Here is a 21299-nt window from a genome sequence, read left to right on the forward strand (position 1 = left end):
TTATCCAATGGGCTGACATTCTCTATGACTGATTTAATGTACCACACATAATACATGTTTACATTAAACTTATTTGAAGTATGTATCATTTTCTGAAGTATGAGGCTAACATGGAATACACTCGATGGTGATTATTCCAAATATATCTGCAGCCCATGAGGTAGGATTAAGTGGATAACTGCAGTGACTTCATAGCAGTTGAATATACATACGCTGTAATAGTTTCTCATTTGCTACTTTCTGTGGGAAATCATCATTTTAGGGTCTAGTTTTCAATGTGTAAATACTACCTTTATGCATTACATTAAAAAACAATTGGACAGGTCACGAACCATTTTATTCCAAACAAGACAAAAACAAACAAAAAAAAACGCTTTCTTCAATGGGCTGCTAGATTTGATTTGCTATTTTAATTGGAATATTCATATACCATAAGTACAGTAGATTATTTTTAGAGCTGATTTGAATGTTGTCCTTTTCCAAGTTTCTTTTTTTTTTTTTTGGAGAGTAACAATAGTATTTTATTTTTTTTTTCCAAGTTTCTTTATAGGGTTATGCTAGCCTCATAGCTGTGACTGTATCTTGGAAACTTAGAAGATTTTATCTGTTAGATATGCTGATACTAGAGGAATCATGAATACCTCTTTAATCAGTTTTTTTTAATTGGTTCTTACTTTATTCAGAAAAATACTCTTTCAAGATTTCAGCCATGCTTTAAAGAGCTGAATATACACACACACAATACAATGCTGAATGTAAAAAGCAAACAAAAACCATTTCCCATGTCTTACTAAAGCAAAGTAGAATATATGTGTACCTGTTTAAAAAATATTTAATAATGCTCTTCCACATTTTCAGATATAATATAAAAAGCTGAATATAAACATTTCCTCATCTTACTAAATTAAAGGTGTACACACACACACACACACACATACATTTTTTCCCCAGGACTCAGGTCTATCATAAAAAATTGAGTACAAACTTAAAACAGATATGCATGAAGTTTGTTATTTTACTCAAAATTCAGGGGCAGGGCAGCTCTGCAGTTCCTCAGTTCAACAACGTCAAGGATGCAGGTAATTCCAATCTATCCTGCATATCAATCTCAGCCTTTCACCCCTCCGGTAGCAAAATGGCCACAATTCCAGTATCACACAGACAAACAGACATGCATCCTGTATATAAGAGGACTATTTCCTCCTATTTTGTTGGGCAAGAAAATTTAACCTGAAGCCTACTTGCAGAATTTTGCTCAGATCTTGTATGGCTAGGACTGTTACATACATGCCCAGATGCAAAGCAAACTAGGAGAGCAAGACCTAGACTTTAGATGAGCAGCGGACAGTCCTGGCAAAGGGAGAATGGCTAACACCAACAGATAGGCAACCAACAGTATCTGTCACAACAATATTGCCTTTTTTCTTTAAAACTCTTTTTTAGTTACATTTCCTCTCATTCATGATGCTTGAGGGTTTTTTCCTCCCACCTCAGGAATTTTTTTAGGATTGTTGTTGTTGTTGCTTTGTTTTTGGCTTTGCTCTTAACTGGTTAGTTAGAGCTTTTCTACACACTAGAGCTGACTGCTTATTCATTCACTCTCTCATTCCTCAGATATCAACAAGGGTTTCCAGGGAACCTATTAGAACAGGCTGTGTACCAAGTACAGTGCACCGACAATGAATCGTGGCCATTAACTGTCCATATTTTCTACACATATTAAAAGAAGTTAATTTTCCTAAGGATAGCTCTATTGCATCCTACAACTTTCAACATGGAGTTTTCTGTCATTCACTCCAAATTGTAACTTGCCTTGATTTTTTTTCCCCTAGTGAGGCAAGAGGGCAAGGTGAACAAAAAGTTTGGTTTTCAATTATTCTCCAGAAGGAATTACCTGACATTCAAAAGATGATAGAAGATGTTCCCATAGTCATGGTACATATAAAAGTCTTCCTCTCATATGATCTCTATCCACAAATATGAAAATAAATAGAAGCAGCTATTTAACTCACTTTCAATATGAGCCATACAATGTTCTATGGGATATAATGTAATTATTTAATCTTATAATGCTAATAAGATGGTGCTAACATTAATTTATAACTGAGAAAGTTTAGATCTAGTTAAGTAATTTGCCCTAAAAGGCAAGTAAGACTGAGCATTGCTTAAATCCTTTACCACTCTGCGTCAGTTTAAGTTAATTTTAGAGGAAAAGCTTGCAAATATTTAAGATCTGAGTGGGATGGAAGAATCAGCTGCACTTTTAACATTACTGCAGTCTTCCTCAAGTATGAAGTGAGATGAGTAATTTGTTAGCTAAAGCAAATTGGTCTCCTATATTTATGAAATTTATATTATAAATCCTCTTGATTTCCCCCAGGCCAAATGACCTTGATGTTGCGAATTGTTGGTATGAGTCTCTGACACATTAACTGCCTTCCAAAGCCTTCCCACTTTCCTTACATTCAAGGAGTCTTTTCACTTTTATATCATTTGAACCTTGGTATCTAGTAAATTTTGAAACATAAATAGAACCCTCTCAATCCCTAACATTTATAAAGTATATCAACATTAACACATGTCAAATAAATTATGGCCCTCAAATAAAGGCCCTGTATCCACAGTGTAAGCTCCGATATGAAGTTATTTTCAAAGGCTATCCCACATTTCTTAAAATCACAGGGGTTTTCGTGTTTTACTAGTTTGACTTTGCAGAGGTCCATAAAATTTTGAGCCTTCCCACATAACTTCATTCACTCCTCTTTCCTGTGTGAATTCTTTGATGTTTACTAAGGTGTGAACCACGAATAAAGGCCTTCCCACATTGCTTGCATTTGTAAGGTTTCTCACCAGTATGAATTTTCAGGTGTCGATTAAGTTCTGAGCCACGACCAAATGCTTTTTCACATTCCTTACACTTATAGGGCTTTTCACCACTATGACTTCTCTCATGATGAGTAAGTTCTGACTTTCGAATAAAGGCCTTCCCACATTCCTTACATTTATGGGGTCTCTCACCAGTGTGAACTTTTTGATGTCGAATAAGTTCTGTGCTACAAGTAAAGGCCATTTTACATTCCTTACATTTATAGGGTTTCTCACCAGTGTGAGCTCTCTGATGTCGAGTAAGTTCCGAGCCACGACGAAAGGCCTTCCCACATTCTTTACATTTATATGGTTTCTCACCAGTATGAACACTCTGATGTCGAATAAGATGGGAATCAGAGATAAAAGCTTTCCCACATTCCTTACATTTATGAGGTTTCTCACCAGTATGAATTCTTTGATGTAGACTCAGTTGTGAGGCACAACTATATACCTTTCCACACTCCTTACATTCATAGCGTCTCTCACCAGTATGAATGAGCTGATGAAGACTAAGTTGCGTGTCGTAACGGAAAGCTTTCCCACATTCCTTACATTTATGGGGTTTCTCACCAGTATGGATTCTCTGATGTCGAAGAAGATGTGAGGGACGGGTAAAGGCTTTCCCACATTCCTTACATTCATAGTATTTCTCATCGGTATGAATTCTCTGATGTAAACTAAGTTGTGAGGTAGACGGAAAGGCCTTCCCACACTCCTTACATTTATAGGGTTTCTCACCTATGTGGATCTTTTGATGTTTCCTAAGTTGTGAGTTAGAATGAAAGGCTTTCCCACATTCCTTACATTTATAAGGTTTCTCACTAGTATTAATGCTCTGAGGTTTAGTTGTTTCAGAGCCATGAATAACAGCACATTTCTTATTTTCTTTACTTTTTTTGCTTTCATGAATTCTCTGATGCTTAATCAAGTCTGACTTACTACTAAAGGCTTTCCCACATTCTCCACATTTAGAGTCTTTTTCCTTATTACGATTTCTTTCATGTTGAATATGGTGTGACTGGCACCTGGAAGTTTCCTTACATCTCTTGCATTCGTAGGTTTTTACTCTGGTGTGAACTGTCTGAGGCACTCTCTGAACTGTGTTCTGAGTGGAAGTGAACCTTTCCTCAGAGGTTATAACAGGTTGTCTGAAATGTCCCTCCTGTTGTTTCTCCAAGTGGCATTTGATTTCTCTGCTATTTCCAAACCTAGTGCACTCAAGGTCGGAGCTTGTGAGTCTTTTTATCTCTAGGTGCAATGATTTAATTTCATAACTGTGCTCCTTTGGACATAAATTCTTGGTTTCTCTTCTGGACTCCCAATCTGTAAGGTAACAAGAAAGAAAATAGGAGGTATTTTCATGTGGCAGGAGAAGGGAAGTTCTAAGGTAGAAATGACAAACTAAAAATAGTGAATAATTTAAATAACTCTTAACACAGCACTTAAATTTGGCAGGGTGGGCGGGGGGAGAGCCCAGGGTCAAGGGTCAGGGGAGAAGAGAATAGAGAATATGAGGGGAACTTGTGAAGGAAGTAGTTCTTCACCTCTGGTGAAAATCAGAATCAGTTGAGGAACATTACAAATACGATGTCCAGGAACCACCTAAGACCAACGAAATGAGAATCTAAAGGAGGAAGACATTAATTACATCTAACAGCAAGTCTTCTCATCTCTAGCTTCAAAATATATCCAGATCTTGACTACTTCTCTCTACCAGTATCTCTACCACCTTGTCCAAAGCCATCTCTCACCAGGTTAACATACTTTCTTACTTTCCCTGCTGCCCTCCTAATATCCCATACCTAACACAGTGGCAAGAGTGTTCTTGTTAAGTTAGATTAAGCCTTTTGTCTGCCTCAAAGTCTCCACCGGATTTCCCTCTTTGGCAGAGTAAAAGTCCAAGTCCCTATGTGGTCTATAAAACCCTCCCTGAACTTGTCCCACACTACTCTCTTTCTGATCTTAACTGCAAATCTCCTCCCTTCAGCTGACTCTGCTCCAGCTCCGTAACCAACTGGATGTTCTTCAAACTTGTGAAGCACATTTCTTCTTCAGAATCTCTGCCTCTTCCCTAAGATATCGATATGGCTTAAATACTTCATTCTAATCTCTACTCAAACATGAGGCCACTCTTTACAAAACACGCCCCTTATTACTCTACTGTATTTTTTAGCAGTGCACTTATCACGTATCATTTTATCGATTTCTCCATTATTTTTTAAAGATTTTATTTATTTCGGCCATCTGGTGGCTCAGTCGTTAAGCATCATGATCCTAGTGTCCTGAGATCGAGCCCCACATCGGGCTCCCTGCTCAGAGGAAAGCCTGCTTCTCCCTCTCCCACTTCCCCGGCTTGTTCCTTGAGAGAGAGTTCCTTGTTCCTTGAGAGAAGAGTTCCCTCTCTCACTGTGTCTCTGTCAAATAAACAAATAAAATCTAAATAAATAAATAAAAAGATTTTATTTATCTGGCACACAAGAGGGAGCGAGAGAGTAAGCACAAGCAGGGGGAGTAGGAGAGGGAGATGCAAGGTCTATATAATGATTGATAAAATGATGTTGGTATTTTATGCTGTATGGGAAGTTCCAGAGAGATGTCAGAAGATGCTATTATTTCAAATATTTTGGGGGAAAAATCTGGTAGAAAAGGAAAGCTATAAAAAGCATGGATTCAAATCATAAATTTGGACCTTAAAGGAATGCTCAAATCAAAAAGTAACATTCATCAAGGATGCTCCCGTTGCTCCTCTCCTGTGCACTCTTCAGAGCTACAGAATCATTCCCCTAAATCGACCGTGAGTCTCTCTGCTTTCCCTACTCCATGGTCTCATTCTAGCACAAGGTGAAATCACCTGGACTTCCCAAACAGGCTCCTTCCTAGCAAGTTATACCATTTTCACTCATGAATCCTCTGATTCAATCTGTACAGGACAGCCAGAGAGAGGTCTTAGAAATCCAATCCAATCATGTTCTCATCTTGTTTAAAACCTTCAATAGCTGCCAAGTGTCCTTAAGGGAAAAAATCCAAAGTCCTAGGCATGGTTGAGAAGGGCCTGCATGATGTGGACCTCCATTCAGGTCTACCAGGACACCCACCCAATACTTCTCTCCTCAGGGCCTTCAATGAATAGGTTCCTCTACCTTCTACAGCATTTCCACCATACCACCTAGATTCTACTACTGCTCCTTCCCAGCTTTGTATCCTTTGCCAAGACCTGAAAAGACTTACCAGTATGGTAATATTCTATTAGTAATGTTAGTAATATTACTAATATTGGTAATATTCAGCCCCTAATATTCTCTCACAGCAGACCCTTACCCATAACCTTCTCCCCCAAAGACCCTCATTTCTCCAGCCAGTTTTCTAAAAAAGAAAACCTGCAGGGTTATCAGTGATTAGGGATTTAAATCAGTCCTTAAATCAGAATACTTCTTGACCCTAGCTACTTCCTAGGTTATTCATGGTTACCTTTTATTTCATTCCAAATATTTTGTAGCATCCTTTTTATACAACTAAAACAATGCTGACTCTAAAAGTTATGTATCTGGCTTTATTCAACTAAGCCTTATACCACTGTTTCAAATATATATATATATTTTTAAAGATTTTATTTAGTTATTTGACAGACAGAGATCACAAGTAGGCAGAGAGGCAGGCAGAGAGAGGAGGGAAAGCAGGCTCCCTGCTAAGCAGAGAGCCTGATGTGGGGCTCAATCCCAGGACCCTGGGATCATGACCTGAGCCGAAGGCAGAGGCTTAACCCACTCAGCCACCCAGGCACCCCGTGTTTCAAAACTATTTTATAAAAATATCTAAAATGCTGAAGGTTCTGTATCCCAATTGTGGTAATAGTTATATAAATCATAAAATTTCATAGTAATATAATTTCATAAAATTTCATAGTAATATACACCAAAAAAATAAAAATAAAAATAAATGAGAGTATGTGAAAATCAGTGACTTCTGAATAAGGTTTACTTATTGTTTCACCACTACTATTCTGTCAACATCAATTTCCTGGTTTTGACAGTGTACTAGGAATCGGTAAGATGTTATCATTAGGAAAGCTGAGTAGGGTGTAAGGGAACTCTCTGTATTATTTTTGTAACTCCTTTAAATCTTAAATTATTTCAAAATAAAAAGCTAAAACAGAAATGGTAAAAGTTATAAGCATGTATGTACCTAATAAGAGAGCCCCAAAGTAGATGAAGCAAAAACAGAGTGGAAGAAAAACGGACAATTCAACAAATTGAAGACTTTAATGCTCTACTTTCAATAACGGATAGATCAACTAGCCAGAAGATCAACAAGGAAAGAAAAAATAACATGTTCTTAAATAACTGATGGGTCAAGGAAGAAATCAGAAGAGAAATTAGAAAATGCTTCAGGTGGATGAAAGGAAAACTTAACACACCAAAACTTATCGGGTACAGTTAAAACAGATTCTAAAGGGAAATTTATAGCTTAAAATGCCTATATTAAACCTCCCCCCACAAAACCCAATAAAGATCTCAAATCAGATTATGGAACTAGATAAAGGACAAAGTAAACCCAAAGATACCAGAAGGAAGAAAATAACAAAGATTAGAAGGCAGATAAACAAAATAGAAAAAGGAGAACAGGGAAACCAACAAAACTGTCAAACTTTTAGCCATACTGACCAAGAGGAAAAAAAAAAAAAAAAGAAAGAAGACAAATATTGATATCAGGAATGAAGGAGGGATAACACTACCAACCTTACAAAAATAAAGGGCTAGGGCTAGGTGTGGGGACTGACTGCTTATAGGTATGGGATTTCATTTTAGGGTGATGAAAAGATTCTAAAATTAGATGGTTGTTACAGTTGCAAAACTCTGTTACTGTATTAAAAACCACTAAACAGGAAACTTTAAGTGAATTTTAGGATATGTGATTTCTATCTTTATTAATAGCTGCTTTAAAGAGGACAAAACTGGACCCAAAGTGCTGGGAAAATGGTTGTCTCATGCGAAGGAGGAAAGTGCTTCCTTCCTGAAATCAGAAGCAAATATGAGGAAACGTAGCAAGAGTGGTAAGCAGAAAGAAAATCTGAGCCCTCATGCTGAGATATCCTTCCTTTTTTCTCCAGATCTCAGACCTTTTCAGCCAGCTTTCCTACTAAGAGCTCAGCCATGTTGCTTTCTCACTGGCCCCCTGGGTGACCACCTGCCACAGTTGTCCTGACAGGAGTCACCATCACTCACCTGGGCACCATTCTTTTTTATCCTGATTTTTAACCACCCAGGGCTCCTTTCCCTGCTCCAATAAGGAAATCACATCTGGCTTAGAATCAGAAAGTCCTGCTCAAAAAACAAAACAAAACAAAACAAAAAGAAACAAAAACAGACAATGTTATTGTATATACACCAGAATTAAAATCAATCCATGATCATCTTTTAAAAATTATTTATTTATTTATTGACAATTTTATTTATTTATTTGACAGACAGAGATCACAAGTAGTCAAGAGAGGCAGGCAGAGAGAGAGGAGGAAGCAGGATCCCAGCGGAGCAGAGAGCCTGATGTGGGGCTCAATCCCAGGACCCTGGGATCATGACCAGAGCCGAAGGCAGAGGCTTTAACCCACTGAGCCACCCAGGCACCCCTAAAAATCAATCCATGATTATCAAGAAAGAGTAAATAGGTTAAAGATCAATAGAAGGGGTGAAGGTCAGAGAAGCAAAACAAAAGAGAAAAGCTGTCCAATGGAACAGTCAATTATTATTATTTTTTAAGATTATTTATTTATTTGACAGAGAGAGAGAGAGAGAGTGCGCGCGCGAGCAGGGGGAGTGGGAGAGGAAGAAGCAGGCTTCTCGATAACAGGGAGCCTGATGCAGGTTTCAATCCCAGGACCCAGGGATCTTGACTTGAGCTGAAGGCAAACACTGAACAACTAAGCCACCAGGCACCCCTGGAGCAGCCAATTCTAACTTCATAAGGGATAATCCCTTTTTTGGGAAGCAACAAAGAATCATTAATTCAGCCAGGCATTTGAGAAGCACTCATGAGAAATTCATAACAGGGCGCCTGGGTGGCTCAGTGGGTTAAGCCGCTGCCTCGGCTCAGGTCATGATCTCAGGGTCCTGGGATCGAGGCCCGAATCGGGCTCTCTGCTCAGCAGGGAGCCTGCTTCCTCCTCTCTCTCTGCCTGCCTCTCTGCCTGCTTGTGATCTCTCTCTGTCAAATAAATAAATAAAATCTTTAAAAAAAAAATAATAAATAAATAAAAAGAAATTCATAACAAAGAACGTAAAATTCCAGAAGACCAATTCTGAATTGGGGGGGGTGCACATAACTTACCCAGTGAGATCAGGTTGTTATAATTCTCCAACATTACATCGCAGTACAAACCCTTCTGGGCAGAGTGCAAACATTCCCACTCCTTTTGAGAGAAGTAAATGGCCACATCTTTGAACGTGAAACCCTGAAACCACAGATCAATATATTTATTATTTTAAAAATTGACAGGCAAAATCTTTACAAGGGAATAAAAAAAAAATGGAGAAGGCAATTTAGTAAGGTAACAATGTTGACAAAACAGACCGTGCTGGGCCCTTCAGTGTAGAAACAAGAGAGACCAAGGTACACACTATTCTTGGTGCACACATCATGCTTAAGCATGCCTGGGACACTACAGGAGTAATCACTTGGGCTCTATCCTCTTCCATTAACCTCCCCTAGTCTGGGAATAACCAAAGTTTAGACAACTGGTGTTTCCCAATTAAATAAAACTATACAAGCAAGCATACTCTATGTTCACTGCACAACACCTGTGGCTATCTCCTTCCCATTCTCCCAATAAAGAAAAACTTCTTAAAACTCTGAATCATTCAAAAAATATTTTATAGGGCGCCTGGGTGGCTCAGTTGGTTAAGCCGCTGCCTTTGGCTCAGGTCATGATCTCAGGGTCCTGGGATCGAGTCCCGCATCAGGCTCTCTGCTCAGCAGGGAGCCTGCTTCCTCCTCCTCTCTCTCTCTCTGCCTGCCTCTCTGCCTACTTGTGATCTTTCTCTGTCAAATAAATAAATAAAATCTTTAAAAAAAAATATTTTATAAAATTTCTATTTCTGAAAATAGGATTTGAATATAACTTGGTGATTTCTATGATGCTTTGCAACTTAAGATTTAATAACTTCTTAACAACACATGCCCATAAATATGCCAGAATATTAAAGCTTGAGCAGTTTTCCATGTGACCAAAAATTCTAAAATAGACATCAATGTTCTTATTTTGGGGTACTAGGTTGCACAAGTTCTCTAAAGTTCTTTTGCAGTATGAGTCTTCTCTCCTCAACAATTTATACATATCTGGCTATAATGTTCCTGTTCCTGTAAACTGTCCTTCACTATACTCTCCTGATCTGCCAGAACTGATGGGAGGAAGATCCAGACTCACACTGATGTGACCCAGGATGAACATATACTACAAAAGTGTGTGTTTCTCCTTCTCTCTCTCTCTCCATGAGTATCTTTCTTGATTTGAGGGAGGGTAACAAAACTTTGCCTGCCCTGAACCCCTGAGAATCCAACTATATATTATGTATTTAGAGGAACCAACCTTCCCAACTGACCTGAGCCCCAGAAGAGCCTGTTCTGACCTGCCCCGGGCAGATTCTTGTTCTACGACCTGAAAGACACTGAGCTCCTCAGCCATGCAGGCATTCCAAAGATATGGTGGAGCCCCCAGGCCCAGGAGCACAGAATACTTGGGCAGGCCCAGCCCTGGACAGCAGTTTCTGCAACAGAGGTGTCCAGCCTCTCTCTCGCCTAACAGACTCAGTTTAGCAGGTACCTCCTTAGCTTTGTTCCCACATCCCAGAACTGGGGCCCTTAAAATCCCCGAATGAAATCTCTTACCACAAAGACCCTGTCCAGAATCACCACTACTGAGCCAGACCAGCACCCGCAGGTCCTAAGTAGTCTTGGCAAAGCTCAACCATCTGGACACAGGTTACATTGGCTTTATAAGAAACCACAATTCTCAGAATCTTTGTGGCCAACATATTCTGGTTCCCAATGAAGATCACAAGTTTTCTAAACTTGGCTTTCCTAATTGACATTATTCCCTCTCACTGCTACCCCTAGCCTTGTTGCTGATAGTCAGTGTTCACTGCATCGCAAGTACAGTTACTGCATTTTGAGCAGTTTAAGTTTCTGGTGACTTCTATGTCTGAATCCTCAGAAGAAGCCCGTAAGTCCTAATTCAAAGGAAACTTTAGCTCAAATAAGTGAAGTCATTTATTTAAATCTGCAGTTAGCAGTGGCACTGCTGGGTTTTGAATCTGGATTTCTCCAACTCTGTAGCTGATAGTCTTCCACTTCTGGCTCTTACAGATGCAGCCATTTCTGAAGAGCCTAAAAGAAAATCCTGAACTGGGCTCTCTACTTGTCGAGCAGAAGATGCTTGGTCTGCTCTGTGTGTCACTACAGAGCACAGCCTTCTATGAGGGAAAATTAAAGGTAGAAAGGAGAGGAAGGAAAGAAGCAGTTCTGCAAACAAAATGCCTTTATCTGATAATATAAAAATTTCCCATGACTCTGGCTCTGTGTGGGGACTTGGGGATGTGATGATTTAGATCCAGCACCTGCCCTTAAAAAGCTCAGAAGCAGGAAGGAAAAACAGAAAAGTAGAGACAATCACAGGATATCAAGCTCTGTGGGGACTGGTTACCATGACCAAATCACCAGTGAAAAATAACGTTCTGAATATTAAAAACATTTTGGGATGCAATGATGATCTGCCAAAGAAGGAAAGTAATCTTCAGAAGCTAAAATTGAATCAAACGGGGAACCAATAGAAGTGTGCAGAGCCAAGACGACCGTGAGCTTTGACATTCAGAGAATCGGTGGAGAGAAAACCAAGCCTAAAGCTTGTCAAGATGGGAGTCTAAACAGTTCTATACTGCAAAGACCTGGGACATCTAGACCATCCCCACAAAATACAGAAAAAATAGAAGCAATACTCCCATTTTTGGATGCTACAAGGAAAACAGGCTGACTTGAATCCTGGCAATTGGTAGAAGAAAAATATTTTCTCCTGAGGAATTATAATAACAAGTCAGCTCTCCCACAGGTCTGTGGCTCACATGCACATTACAAAGGTGAATCCATAAAACTTGTCATCTATAAACTACTTTTTTTTAAAATTTATTTTTTATTTATTTTCGGCATAACAGTATTCATTATTTTTTCACCACACCCAGTGCTCCATGCAATCCGTGCCCTCTATAATACCCACCACCTGGTACCCCAACCTCCCACCCACCCGCCAATTCAAACCCCTCAGATTGTTTTTTAGAGTCCATAGTCTCTCATGGTTCACCTCCCCTTCCAATTTCCCCCAACTCCCTTCTCCTCTCTAACTCCCCATGTCCTCCATGCTATTTGTTATGCTCCACAAATAAGTGAAACCATATGATAATTGACTCTCTCTGCTTGACTGATTTCACTCAGCATAATCTCTTCCAGTCCTATCCATGTTGCTACAAAAGTTGGGTATTCATCCTTTCTGATGGAGGCATAATACTCCATAGTGTATATGGACCACATCTTCCTTATCCATTCGTCCTTTGAAGGACATCTTGGTTCTTTCCACAGTTTGGCGACCATGGCCATTGCTGCTATAAACATTGGGGTACAGATGGCCCTTCTTTTCACTATATAAACCTACTTTAAGGTGGCTCTGGTTTGGCAGTGTTCTTGGCGGAAGCAAACACAGACCTGGCCTAGAAGAACAACCTTCAACCAGGCCTCAAGAATCCATAAACAGAATTTCAAGGAAAATGCCTACACACCACTAAATTGTACACTATAAAATGGTTAATTTATGTTACATGAATTTCCCCTAAATAAAAATAAAACATGCACAGAGGCATAATTCCAGGATCAGAGAGTCAGGAAAATCAATCATGCAATTGTTTCAAATTTCCACTATATTTTAAACTTTCCACAACAAAATAAAATGTTAAGGAAAAAATGTCACATCTCTAAAGATTCATACAAAACAGGTGTGTTACAAAAAAGGGGCAAGATGGTGAGAAACAAAACCACAAAAATGACAGGTAGATTTTTTTTTTTTTTAAAGACTTTATTTGTCAGAGAAAGAGAGCACAACTGAGCATAAGCAGGGGGAGTGGCAGGCAGAGGGAGAAGCAGGCTCCTCACTGAGCAAGGAGTCCAAGCTGGACTGGATCCCATCATGACCTGAGCTGAAGGTAGATGCTTAACTGACTGAGCTCCTAGGCACTCCAAATGACAGGTAGACTTAAAAGGAAAAAATAGTGGCACCTGGGTGGCTCGTAAGTTAAACGTCTGCCTTCATCCCAGGTCATGATCCCAGAGTCCTGGGATTGAGCCCCACCTCAGGCTCCCACTTGGTGGAGAATCTCCTTCTCCCTCTGCCCCTGCATTGTGTTCTCTCACTCTCACAAATAAATGAATACAATCTTAAAAAAAAAAAAAAAAAGGAAAAATTATTTCTAGAGCAAAAAACCCTAATATTTAAAATTAAGTCATACACAGGCTAGAATAAATACCTCCGAAGAGAAAAATTACTGGACTACAAATACAAAAAAAGATTGTGCAGAATGCTCTCTTCATTTCCACGTTGTCCTTTTTGATAGCAGGGGCAGTAAATGAAGAACTAATAGGGGCACCTAGCGGCTCAGTTGGTAGAGCATATGACTCTTGATCTTGGGGTGGTGAGTTTAAGCCCCACATTGGGCACAGAGCTTGCTTATTTAAAAAAAAAAAAAAAGGCCTAATGGCTAAGAAATTTTCAGAACTAGCAAAAGAAAGCATTATTCAGGATGCCTGGGTGGCTCAGTCAATTATGCGTCTGCCTTCTGCTCAGGTCATGATCCCAGGGTTCTGAGATCGAGTCCCGCATCGAGCTTCTTGCTCAACAGGAAGCCTGCTTCACTCTCTGCCCCTGCCTGCCACTCTGCCTGCCTATGCTCTCTCTCTTTCTCTGACAAATAAATAAATAAATCTTAAAAAAAAAAAAAAAAAGAACAGAACTATAAAACTTCCTACAATCTAAAAAAATCTACTACCTTAAAAAAAGAGAAAAAGAAGGCATTATTCAGAAGCGCAATGAGTCTCAAGGAGAATAAATAGAAAGAAACCCTAGACAATTATACCAAAACTGCAGAGCACTAAAAACAAAAGAGAATATGTTAGAAGCAATTTGAGATTAAAGACAGATTATCTACACAGAAACACCAGTCTGATTGACAGATGGTTATTCAATAGCAACAGTATAAACCAGAAGACAGCAAACTACTTCAGTTAGCTGAGAGAAAATTACCTTTCACAAATGGGGGCAAATCAAGACATTTTTCAAAAAAACCCCAAATCAAAACCCTCACAAAACTCATTAAAGTATGTACTTCCATCTAAAGGAAAATGATCCCAAGGTAGAGGGTTTAAGATATAAGAATAATGAACAAAGAAAGTGGTAAATATGTGGAGAGATAAGCTAACATCAAAATACATAAAATAATAAAAATGTTTTATGGATTAAAAAAAGTGTAGGATTAAAACATCTGACAACAGGGGCGCCTGGGTAACTCAGTCAGTTAAGCGTCTGCCTTCAGCTCTGGTCGTGATCCTGGGGTCCTGGGATCAAGCCCCGAATAGGGCTCTCTGCTCAGTGGGGAACCTGCTTTACTTTCTCTCTGTCTGCCTGCTGCTCTGCCTACTTGTGATCTCTCTCTCTCAGTCAAATAAATAAATAAAATCTTTAAAACAAAACAACAACAAAAAAATCTGACAACAATATAAATTGTTTAATCAGTTAGATTAGCCTAGTTCCCTAACTCAGCAAGAGCATAAAGATGTTCTTTAGTTTTTGACACTAAATTAAAATACATTAAAATTTCCTGGGGAACCTGGGTGGCTTGGTGGGTTAAAGCCTCTGCCTTCAGCTCAGGTCATGATCCCGGGGTCCTGGGATAGAGCCCCGCATCGGGCTCTCTGCTCCTCGGGGAGCCTGCTTTCCCCTCTCTCTGCCTGCCTCTCTGCCTACTTGTGATCTCTGTCTGTCAAATAAATAAAAATAAAATAAAATACATTAAAATTTCTAAGGTAACCACTAAATAACTGAAACTAGTTTATAATTTTCAGATTCACGCAGGGGTGAAAGGAGGTTAAAACAAAATGGAAAAGGTAGGTTAAAAAGCACAAACTAAGCCAATAATGATACTTTCAATTATATCAGCAATTTTTTTAAAAAGGACTTTATTTTATAAGTAATTTCTGCACCCATGGGGCTTGAACTTACAACCCCAAGATCAAGAGTCACACGCTCCACTGACTGAGACAGCCAGGTGCCCCTTTTTCAGCAGTTAGTATTAATGGGCTAAATGATCTCATTAAAAGACAAAGGTCAAAAACCAAAGCCCAAATATACGGTGTTTATAAGAGATACAACCAAAACATAAATAACCAAAAAGACTGGAGGTAAAAGATGAAAATAAACACTCCTAATAAAAAATAAATGTATTGAGACACACATACACATAAATAAAAGAACAAAATTATGACAAATCATCATCATTATGAGAGAACACATCACTTGAAATAACTGACAGACACGAGACAAAATCAGTAAAAACAGAAATTATTTAAATTACAAAATAACAAAATTAACAAGCTTGATTTAATGGTAATATATAGAATAATGCACCCAATTCAAATATGTGCCAGTTTAAGCACACATTCAGGTGAATTTCCATCACTATCACATTCTTCTCAGACATATCTGGAGGATTCAGAAAACTGATCACATTGGGTCTTAACACACGATAATCATTTTGCATGAACTCATAGTAATAAAAAGATGCACATTAATAGGATTGCCTGGGGGCAGGGGTGGCAAATGGAATGGAAAGGTCTTGGATGACAGGTCATCCCTGGCAGGACTAAATGCATCCTCACTTACTGCTTTATTCCAACATTAGGATTGGTGCTCCAATAAATATAGAATGTGCTTTACAGAAAATGTATAACAAATGTGAAAGAGTTAGAGCCTTGTCCTAAAAGTAACAGGGATTCACTCAATAAAGGATGTGACATGACTGGACTATTTCATAGGAAAGGAGTAAAAGTAGAGCCAGGGAGCCCCATTAGAGAACAATATACTATCCACCCCTACACAAAAGGTCTGATGTGGCATGCAGACAGTGGAGTGAGGTTAAAGGCATGAGATCAGGGAACTGGAAAGGCACAGAAGCAATGGGATTGAGACCAGGAGGTAAGAGTTGGGGGAACTCCAGGTTGCCAGTTAAAGGACACATTCAGGTGGATTTCCATCACTATCACATTCTCCAAACCTTATATAATGACATTATATAGAGGAAGTTATGAGGAAGTCCATGGTCATATAGAAAAATAGGTAAGACTCTACCATTTTTTTTTTTTAAACAGTACATAGCTTCTCATGAAGACACAGAAAGGGGGGCTCCTGGGGGGCTCTGTAGGTTAAGCGGCTGCCTTCAGCTCAGGTCATGATCCCAGGGTCCTGGGATTGAGTCCCACATTGGGCACCCGGATCCATGGGGAGTCTGCTTCTCCCTCTCCCTCTGCCTGCCTTTCCCCCTGATTGTGCTCTCTCTCTCTCTCTCTCTGACAAATAAATAAATTAATTAAATAAAAGAAAGAAAGAAAGTAAAAAAGGACAGTTCACCACTCTGAGGAGAGGAAATAACGGGAAATGGACAGTTGTCCAGGATTTAGGGCAAGGGAAGCTCGAGTTCCTTCCTTACCAAAATGTGCTAAGACTGGATGGGGAGGGTGTAGTTTTTCCTCTGAGAATCTGAGGAAGGTTCTAGCCAGGATGGGAATGGGAAAGCAAACACAACAAGTTCTCACAGAATTCAGAAGAAAAGGCAGAGAAAAGAAACAGATTAATCCAGAATACAAAAAGTATTTTATTAGTCTTTTGAGAGAAAGGAACCCTTGAGAACTAACTGACCAGAATTAATGAAGAGCCACACTCAGACACATCCAAGAAAAACACCCTGAACATACTACCAGTATTATGCCATTCTTTAAAACTCCAAAGTCACAGAAAAGAAAAATCTAAATAAACACCCCAAATTAGGAATTTTACAGCCAACATTTGCTGGTCATATCTCACACCAGATGCTTAAAGATCGAATCATTTGGGTAAAAGACAAAGTACTTTAGGAAAATGTGAATGACTTTTTAAAAAAAGATTTTATTTATTTGTTTATTTATTTAGAGAATGCAAATGGGGAGCAGAAAGAAAGGGGGAGAGAGAGAACCTCAACTAGACTCCATGCTCAGCATGGAGCTCGACACAGGCTCAACCTTGCAACCCTGAGATCATGACCTGAGCATCTAACTCTTTTTTTTTTTTTTTAAAGATTTTATTTATTTATTTGACAGACAGAGATCACAAGTAGGCAGAGAGGCAGGCAGAGAGAGAGGAGGAAGCAGGCTCCCTGCTGAGCAGAGAGCCCGATGCGGGGCTCGATCCCAGGACTCTGGGATCATGACCCGAGCCGAAGGCAGAGGCTTTAACCCACTGAGCCACGAGGCGCCCCTGAGCGTCTAACTCTTAATTTCAGACGCTTAACCGACTGAGCCACCCAGGCACCCCTGAATGACTTTTCCATATTTACAGTAGAGAAGGCCATGGGATAAAGGGAGAAAACATTTTTTGAAAACTCTGAATCTAAAACACATGCAAAATAGATTAACTGTGAAAAAATATTTTCAAAACATACGACAGAGAATATGTTTAACATAAAAACTTGTTCAACATAAACCAAAAAAGGTAACACTCTCTAACAAATGGGCAAAAGTAGAGGGATTCTAGTTTTACTACTTGTTAACTGTTTAATTTTGGAGTGACTTAATAGAATTTATTTCCTTATCTGTCAACTTAAAATAATACCGTATTTCATCAATTCTAGGGTACCACTGATTGTAAAGCCACCATTACTTACACCAGTAAAGAAAAAATACCACTGATGAAACTATGACTTGCCAAGAATTGCAAAACCAGTCCTGATTTCAAAGAAGTTTAACAGAATTGAAGAAACACAGTTATACCTGTCTTAAAGGGTTATTAATGTGGATTCAACAAGATAACACATGTAAAGAACTTGAAACTACAAGCTGGTTGCTTCTATCAGTAGCATGATCCCATTCTGAAAACAAAATTACATACCTACACATATGTATAGACAAAATTTAAAAACATTAATCATGACTATCTCTAGATGGGGGGACCATGGGTGACAAACTTCCTTAATCAACTTTCTCAAGTTTTGAAATTTTTGCAAGAATCCTGTATTACTTTTGTCATTAAAAAGAGAGCAGGGACACCTGGGTGGCTCAGTTGGTTAAGCAGCTGCCTTCGGCTCAGGTCGTGATCCCAGCGTCCTGGGATTGAGTCCCACATCAGGCTCCTTGCTCGGCAGGGAGCCTGCTTCTCCCTCTGCCTCTGCCTGCCATTCTGTCTGCCTGTGCTCACTCTCTCCCCGTCTTTCTCTCTGATAAATAAACTAAAAAATAAATAAAAAAAAAATTTAAAAAAAAAGAGAGCAATTAGGTTCTTTCTATCTTGGGGGAAGAAAGTATGTAGAGCTGATAGGAGCAGGCAGGCCCTCCAGACTGTTAGAAATTTGGAAGCAAACAGGCTACTGCATGTTGACTCTGAAGCGGACCACAAAGAAATTAATTAGTGAGGCTGAAGCGAGTAACCTCATTCTGTTCTTTAACTTCCCTGCCAAATCAGTGAGGCACATGTGTCACAGCTGTTCTGGGAATTAATAAAATCCAGGGAAATGGAAATTCTAGATTGATGAGACAATGTATGCAAAGCAGACAGCCCTGGTTTAGACTTCTGTCTGGTTTAGGAAAACTCCTCCTTAAAATTTAGTTTCCTTCTCTTTTACCCTTTTTCCAAATCACTACTGTAAATCTTTTGGATAGAATCCTGAAACAAGACATTGTTCTGAAAACCAGGAAGCCCTTTCCAAGAAGAATGCCAAATACAACTTACCTCTGCCATGACTTTTGATGTACAGTGGCTTTTCTCTCCTCTTCTGGATTCTTCTAGAATGAAAAAGGGTTAAACTATGAGACAACAGACCTTCCAGGAGCTCAGAGAAGGCCAAATCACAGCTAACCTTGGCTCCACTCCAGGCACCAAGGGTGAAACCAAAACCAAATAAGCCTGTAACCCCACCCCCACTCCTATCATCATCACACAAAGCAGGCCACCTTAGCTGCCCAGATGGGAGTCCTGGGAGAGAACTCCAGACTGTGGCCTCCTTTCTCCATAGGAGCCTGTCTGGGTTCTTTCAGGCCCTGTATCTTAGACTGAGCCCAGATCTGTGGCCCTAAAACACAACCTACGTGGTTCCATCAGTCGGAATCTCACACCCCTGTCCTGAGCCCTCAGAGTAAAAGCATAGGGAGTGGAAGGAAGTGCTCCCAGGGCCAAGCTCTGCAAAACCCTGGGACACCAGAAATAGCCCCGGGGAGAAGGCCATTCACCGCGCTGAAGAGCGAGTGGCGGTTTCTGCGTCAGTTTCGGCTGGAATCCAGAATCCAACAGGGACTACTGGGACTAAAAAGGCTCGAAATGCAGGCGGGTTATGAGACTGACCCACAACCCATCCATTCGCTGACCCGGCTCAACGTCGACCAAGAAAGTACGAAGGGAGGCGCTTTTCTAGTTCTAGCTCCAGAGGCAGAGCCGGCGACGTGGCCGGCCACATGGGGCTCTCACACGGGGCCATAGAGAGATTCCTAGTGTCCTAACCACGGCCCCGCCGGCAGTGGTTGCCACGCACTGGAGGTCGGACGCACAATCCAGTCCGGGGAGTATCGCACGGACTTTGTGCACAGGCAGGAGACCACACACAGCGACACCTCTGACCTCCAGACACCGCCAGCCAGCTCCAGAGCCAGCCTGAAACCGCTCGCCCACCCGGTGGAGGTGCACGGCTGATACCTCCCTCCCCCGAGGGAAGAGTAGCGGCCTCGACATTCCCAACTTTCCCGACGTCCTTTACTTTTTGAGCGCGAGGACGCAGCCTAGAAATGCCCCACGGCCACCCCTAAGTAAGACTCCAGACAGACCCCGGTCCCGCCCCGGAGCCCCTCACCTTGCACTTCTCCCGGGTCCTCACACACCAGTCTGGTCGAATCCGCAGGCGGACCGCAACGCCCCAAACCCTCGCGCCCGAACTCCCGCCAACTCACTAACCGCCAGCCAACTTCGGCCGGAAGTGGCAAATGCCGCAGAGCCCTCAGGAAAATGTAGTCCCGAGGAGGAAAAATCCAGCCAGAGCCTGGCCGGTACAAGGTTTCACCGCCCAGTGCGCGTCGCGTACTTAGCCTTCAGGCCAGTACTGACGGCCCACGCTAGCCTGAGCATCCTGAGGACCTGGGCGAACCAACAGGTCCAAGCAGCAGGAGTCGTCTGCTGAGGTTGGGGGTGGGGGGGAGAGAAAAAGTTGTGGACCGTGGAGGCTTCTGGGAAATGTAGCCCACAGCGGAGATAAGGGTGGGCTAGTCGGCCACCAGCACAACCCGAGTCCTCAAAGTTAACCCGTGAGCAACAGTCCTCGCTGCAGACTGCGCAGCGCACAGAGGCGGGAAGTTAAAAGCCGGGAAGCAGGGCGCCTGGGTGGCTCAATGGGTTAAGCCGCTGCCTTCGGCTCAGGTCATGATCCCGGAGTCCTGGGATCGAGTCCCACATGGGGCTCTCTGCTCAGCGGGGGCCCTGCTTCCCTCTCTCTCTCTCTCTGCCTGCCTCTCTGTCTACTTGTGATCTCTGTCTGTCAAATAAACAAAATCTTAAAAAAAAAAAAAAAAAAAAGCCGGGAAGCAGTTAAAAGCCAGGAAGCAAACGGTTCAGAGTTCTCTCCGCCAGGAACCGCGCTCTGAGAGCGGGATCAGAGGGGACGACTCCCCGCTACACCACGAATTAGGAGTCCTCCCGGACCCGGGCTATTCAGCCCGCCCCATGATCCTGCCTGGTGGAGTTTGGGTGCTCAGCTTTCGGTTGAGAATTCATCCCCCAGTCCCGGGCGCCACCAGAAAGTGCAGTACTCCCTTAGTCGATACTGCTGCAAGGTAGCAGCCCGGCATCCCGACCTTTCACCCAATTCGGGCGGGGCCGCAGGGACTCCCGGTTAAGGGCCCATCCTGGAGGCGTTTGGGAAATGTAGTCTCAGCCTAACGAGTTGGGAATGCGGCGAAGAACCTGAATGAGGACGGGTGGTAGTAGTCTTTTTTTTTATTTTTTATTTTTTTAAGATTTTATTTATTTATTTGACAGAGAGAAATCACAAGTAGACGGAGAGGCAGGCAGAGAGAGAGAGGGAAGCAGGCTCCCTGCTGAGCAGAGAGCCCGATGCGGGACT

At 41.2% G+C, this 21299-nt stretch overlaps 1 protein-coding gene across 7 annotated transcripts in view; it reads right to left on the minus strand.

Moving 5' to 3' along the window:
• Positions 1 to 816: 816 nt before the first annotated feature.
• ZNF568 (zinc finger protein 568) overlaps positions 817 to 21299 on the minus strand; it is a 69931-nt gene continuing 49448 nt past the window's right edge. For 4 of the 7 annotated variants that reach the window (XM_044256424.1, XM_044256423.1, XM_044256429.1 and 1 more), the window contains 4 exons: positions 18926 to 18978; positions 9190 to 9313; positions 8091 to 8189; positions 817 to 4191 (listed from right to left, as the gene is read on the minus strand). In XM_044256424.1, coding sequence (XP_044112359.1) covers positions 2750 to 4191; positions 8091 to 8189; positions 9190 to 9313; positions 18926 to 18978 — 1718 coding nt within the window. In that variant the 3' untranslated portion in view covers positions 817 to 2749. Of the gene's footprint in view, positions 4192 to 8090; positions 8190 to 9189; positions 9314 to 18925; positions 18979 to 20036; positions 20620 to 21299 lie in introns of those variants that run through there. The other 3 variants (XM_044256430.1, XM_044256425.1, XM_044256431.1) reach the window with 3 other exon arrangements.

This window comes from Neovison vison, chromosome 7, assembly GCF_020171115.1.
Source record: "Neovison vison isolate M4711 chromosome 7, ASM_NN_V1, whole genome shotgun sequence".
NCBI lineage: Eukaryota > Metazoa > Chordata > Mammalia > Carnivora > Mustelidae > Neogale > Neogale vison.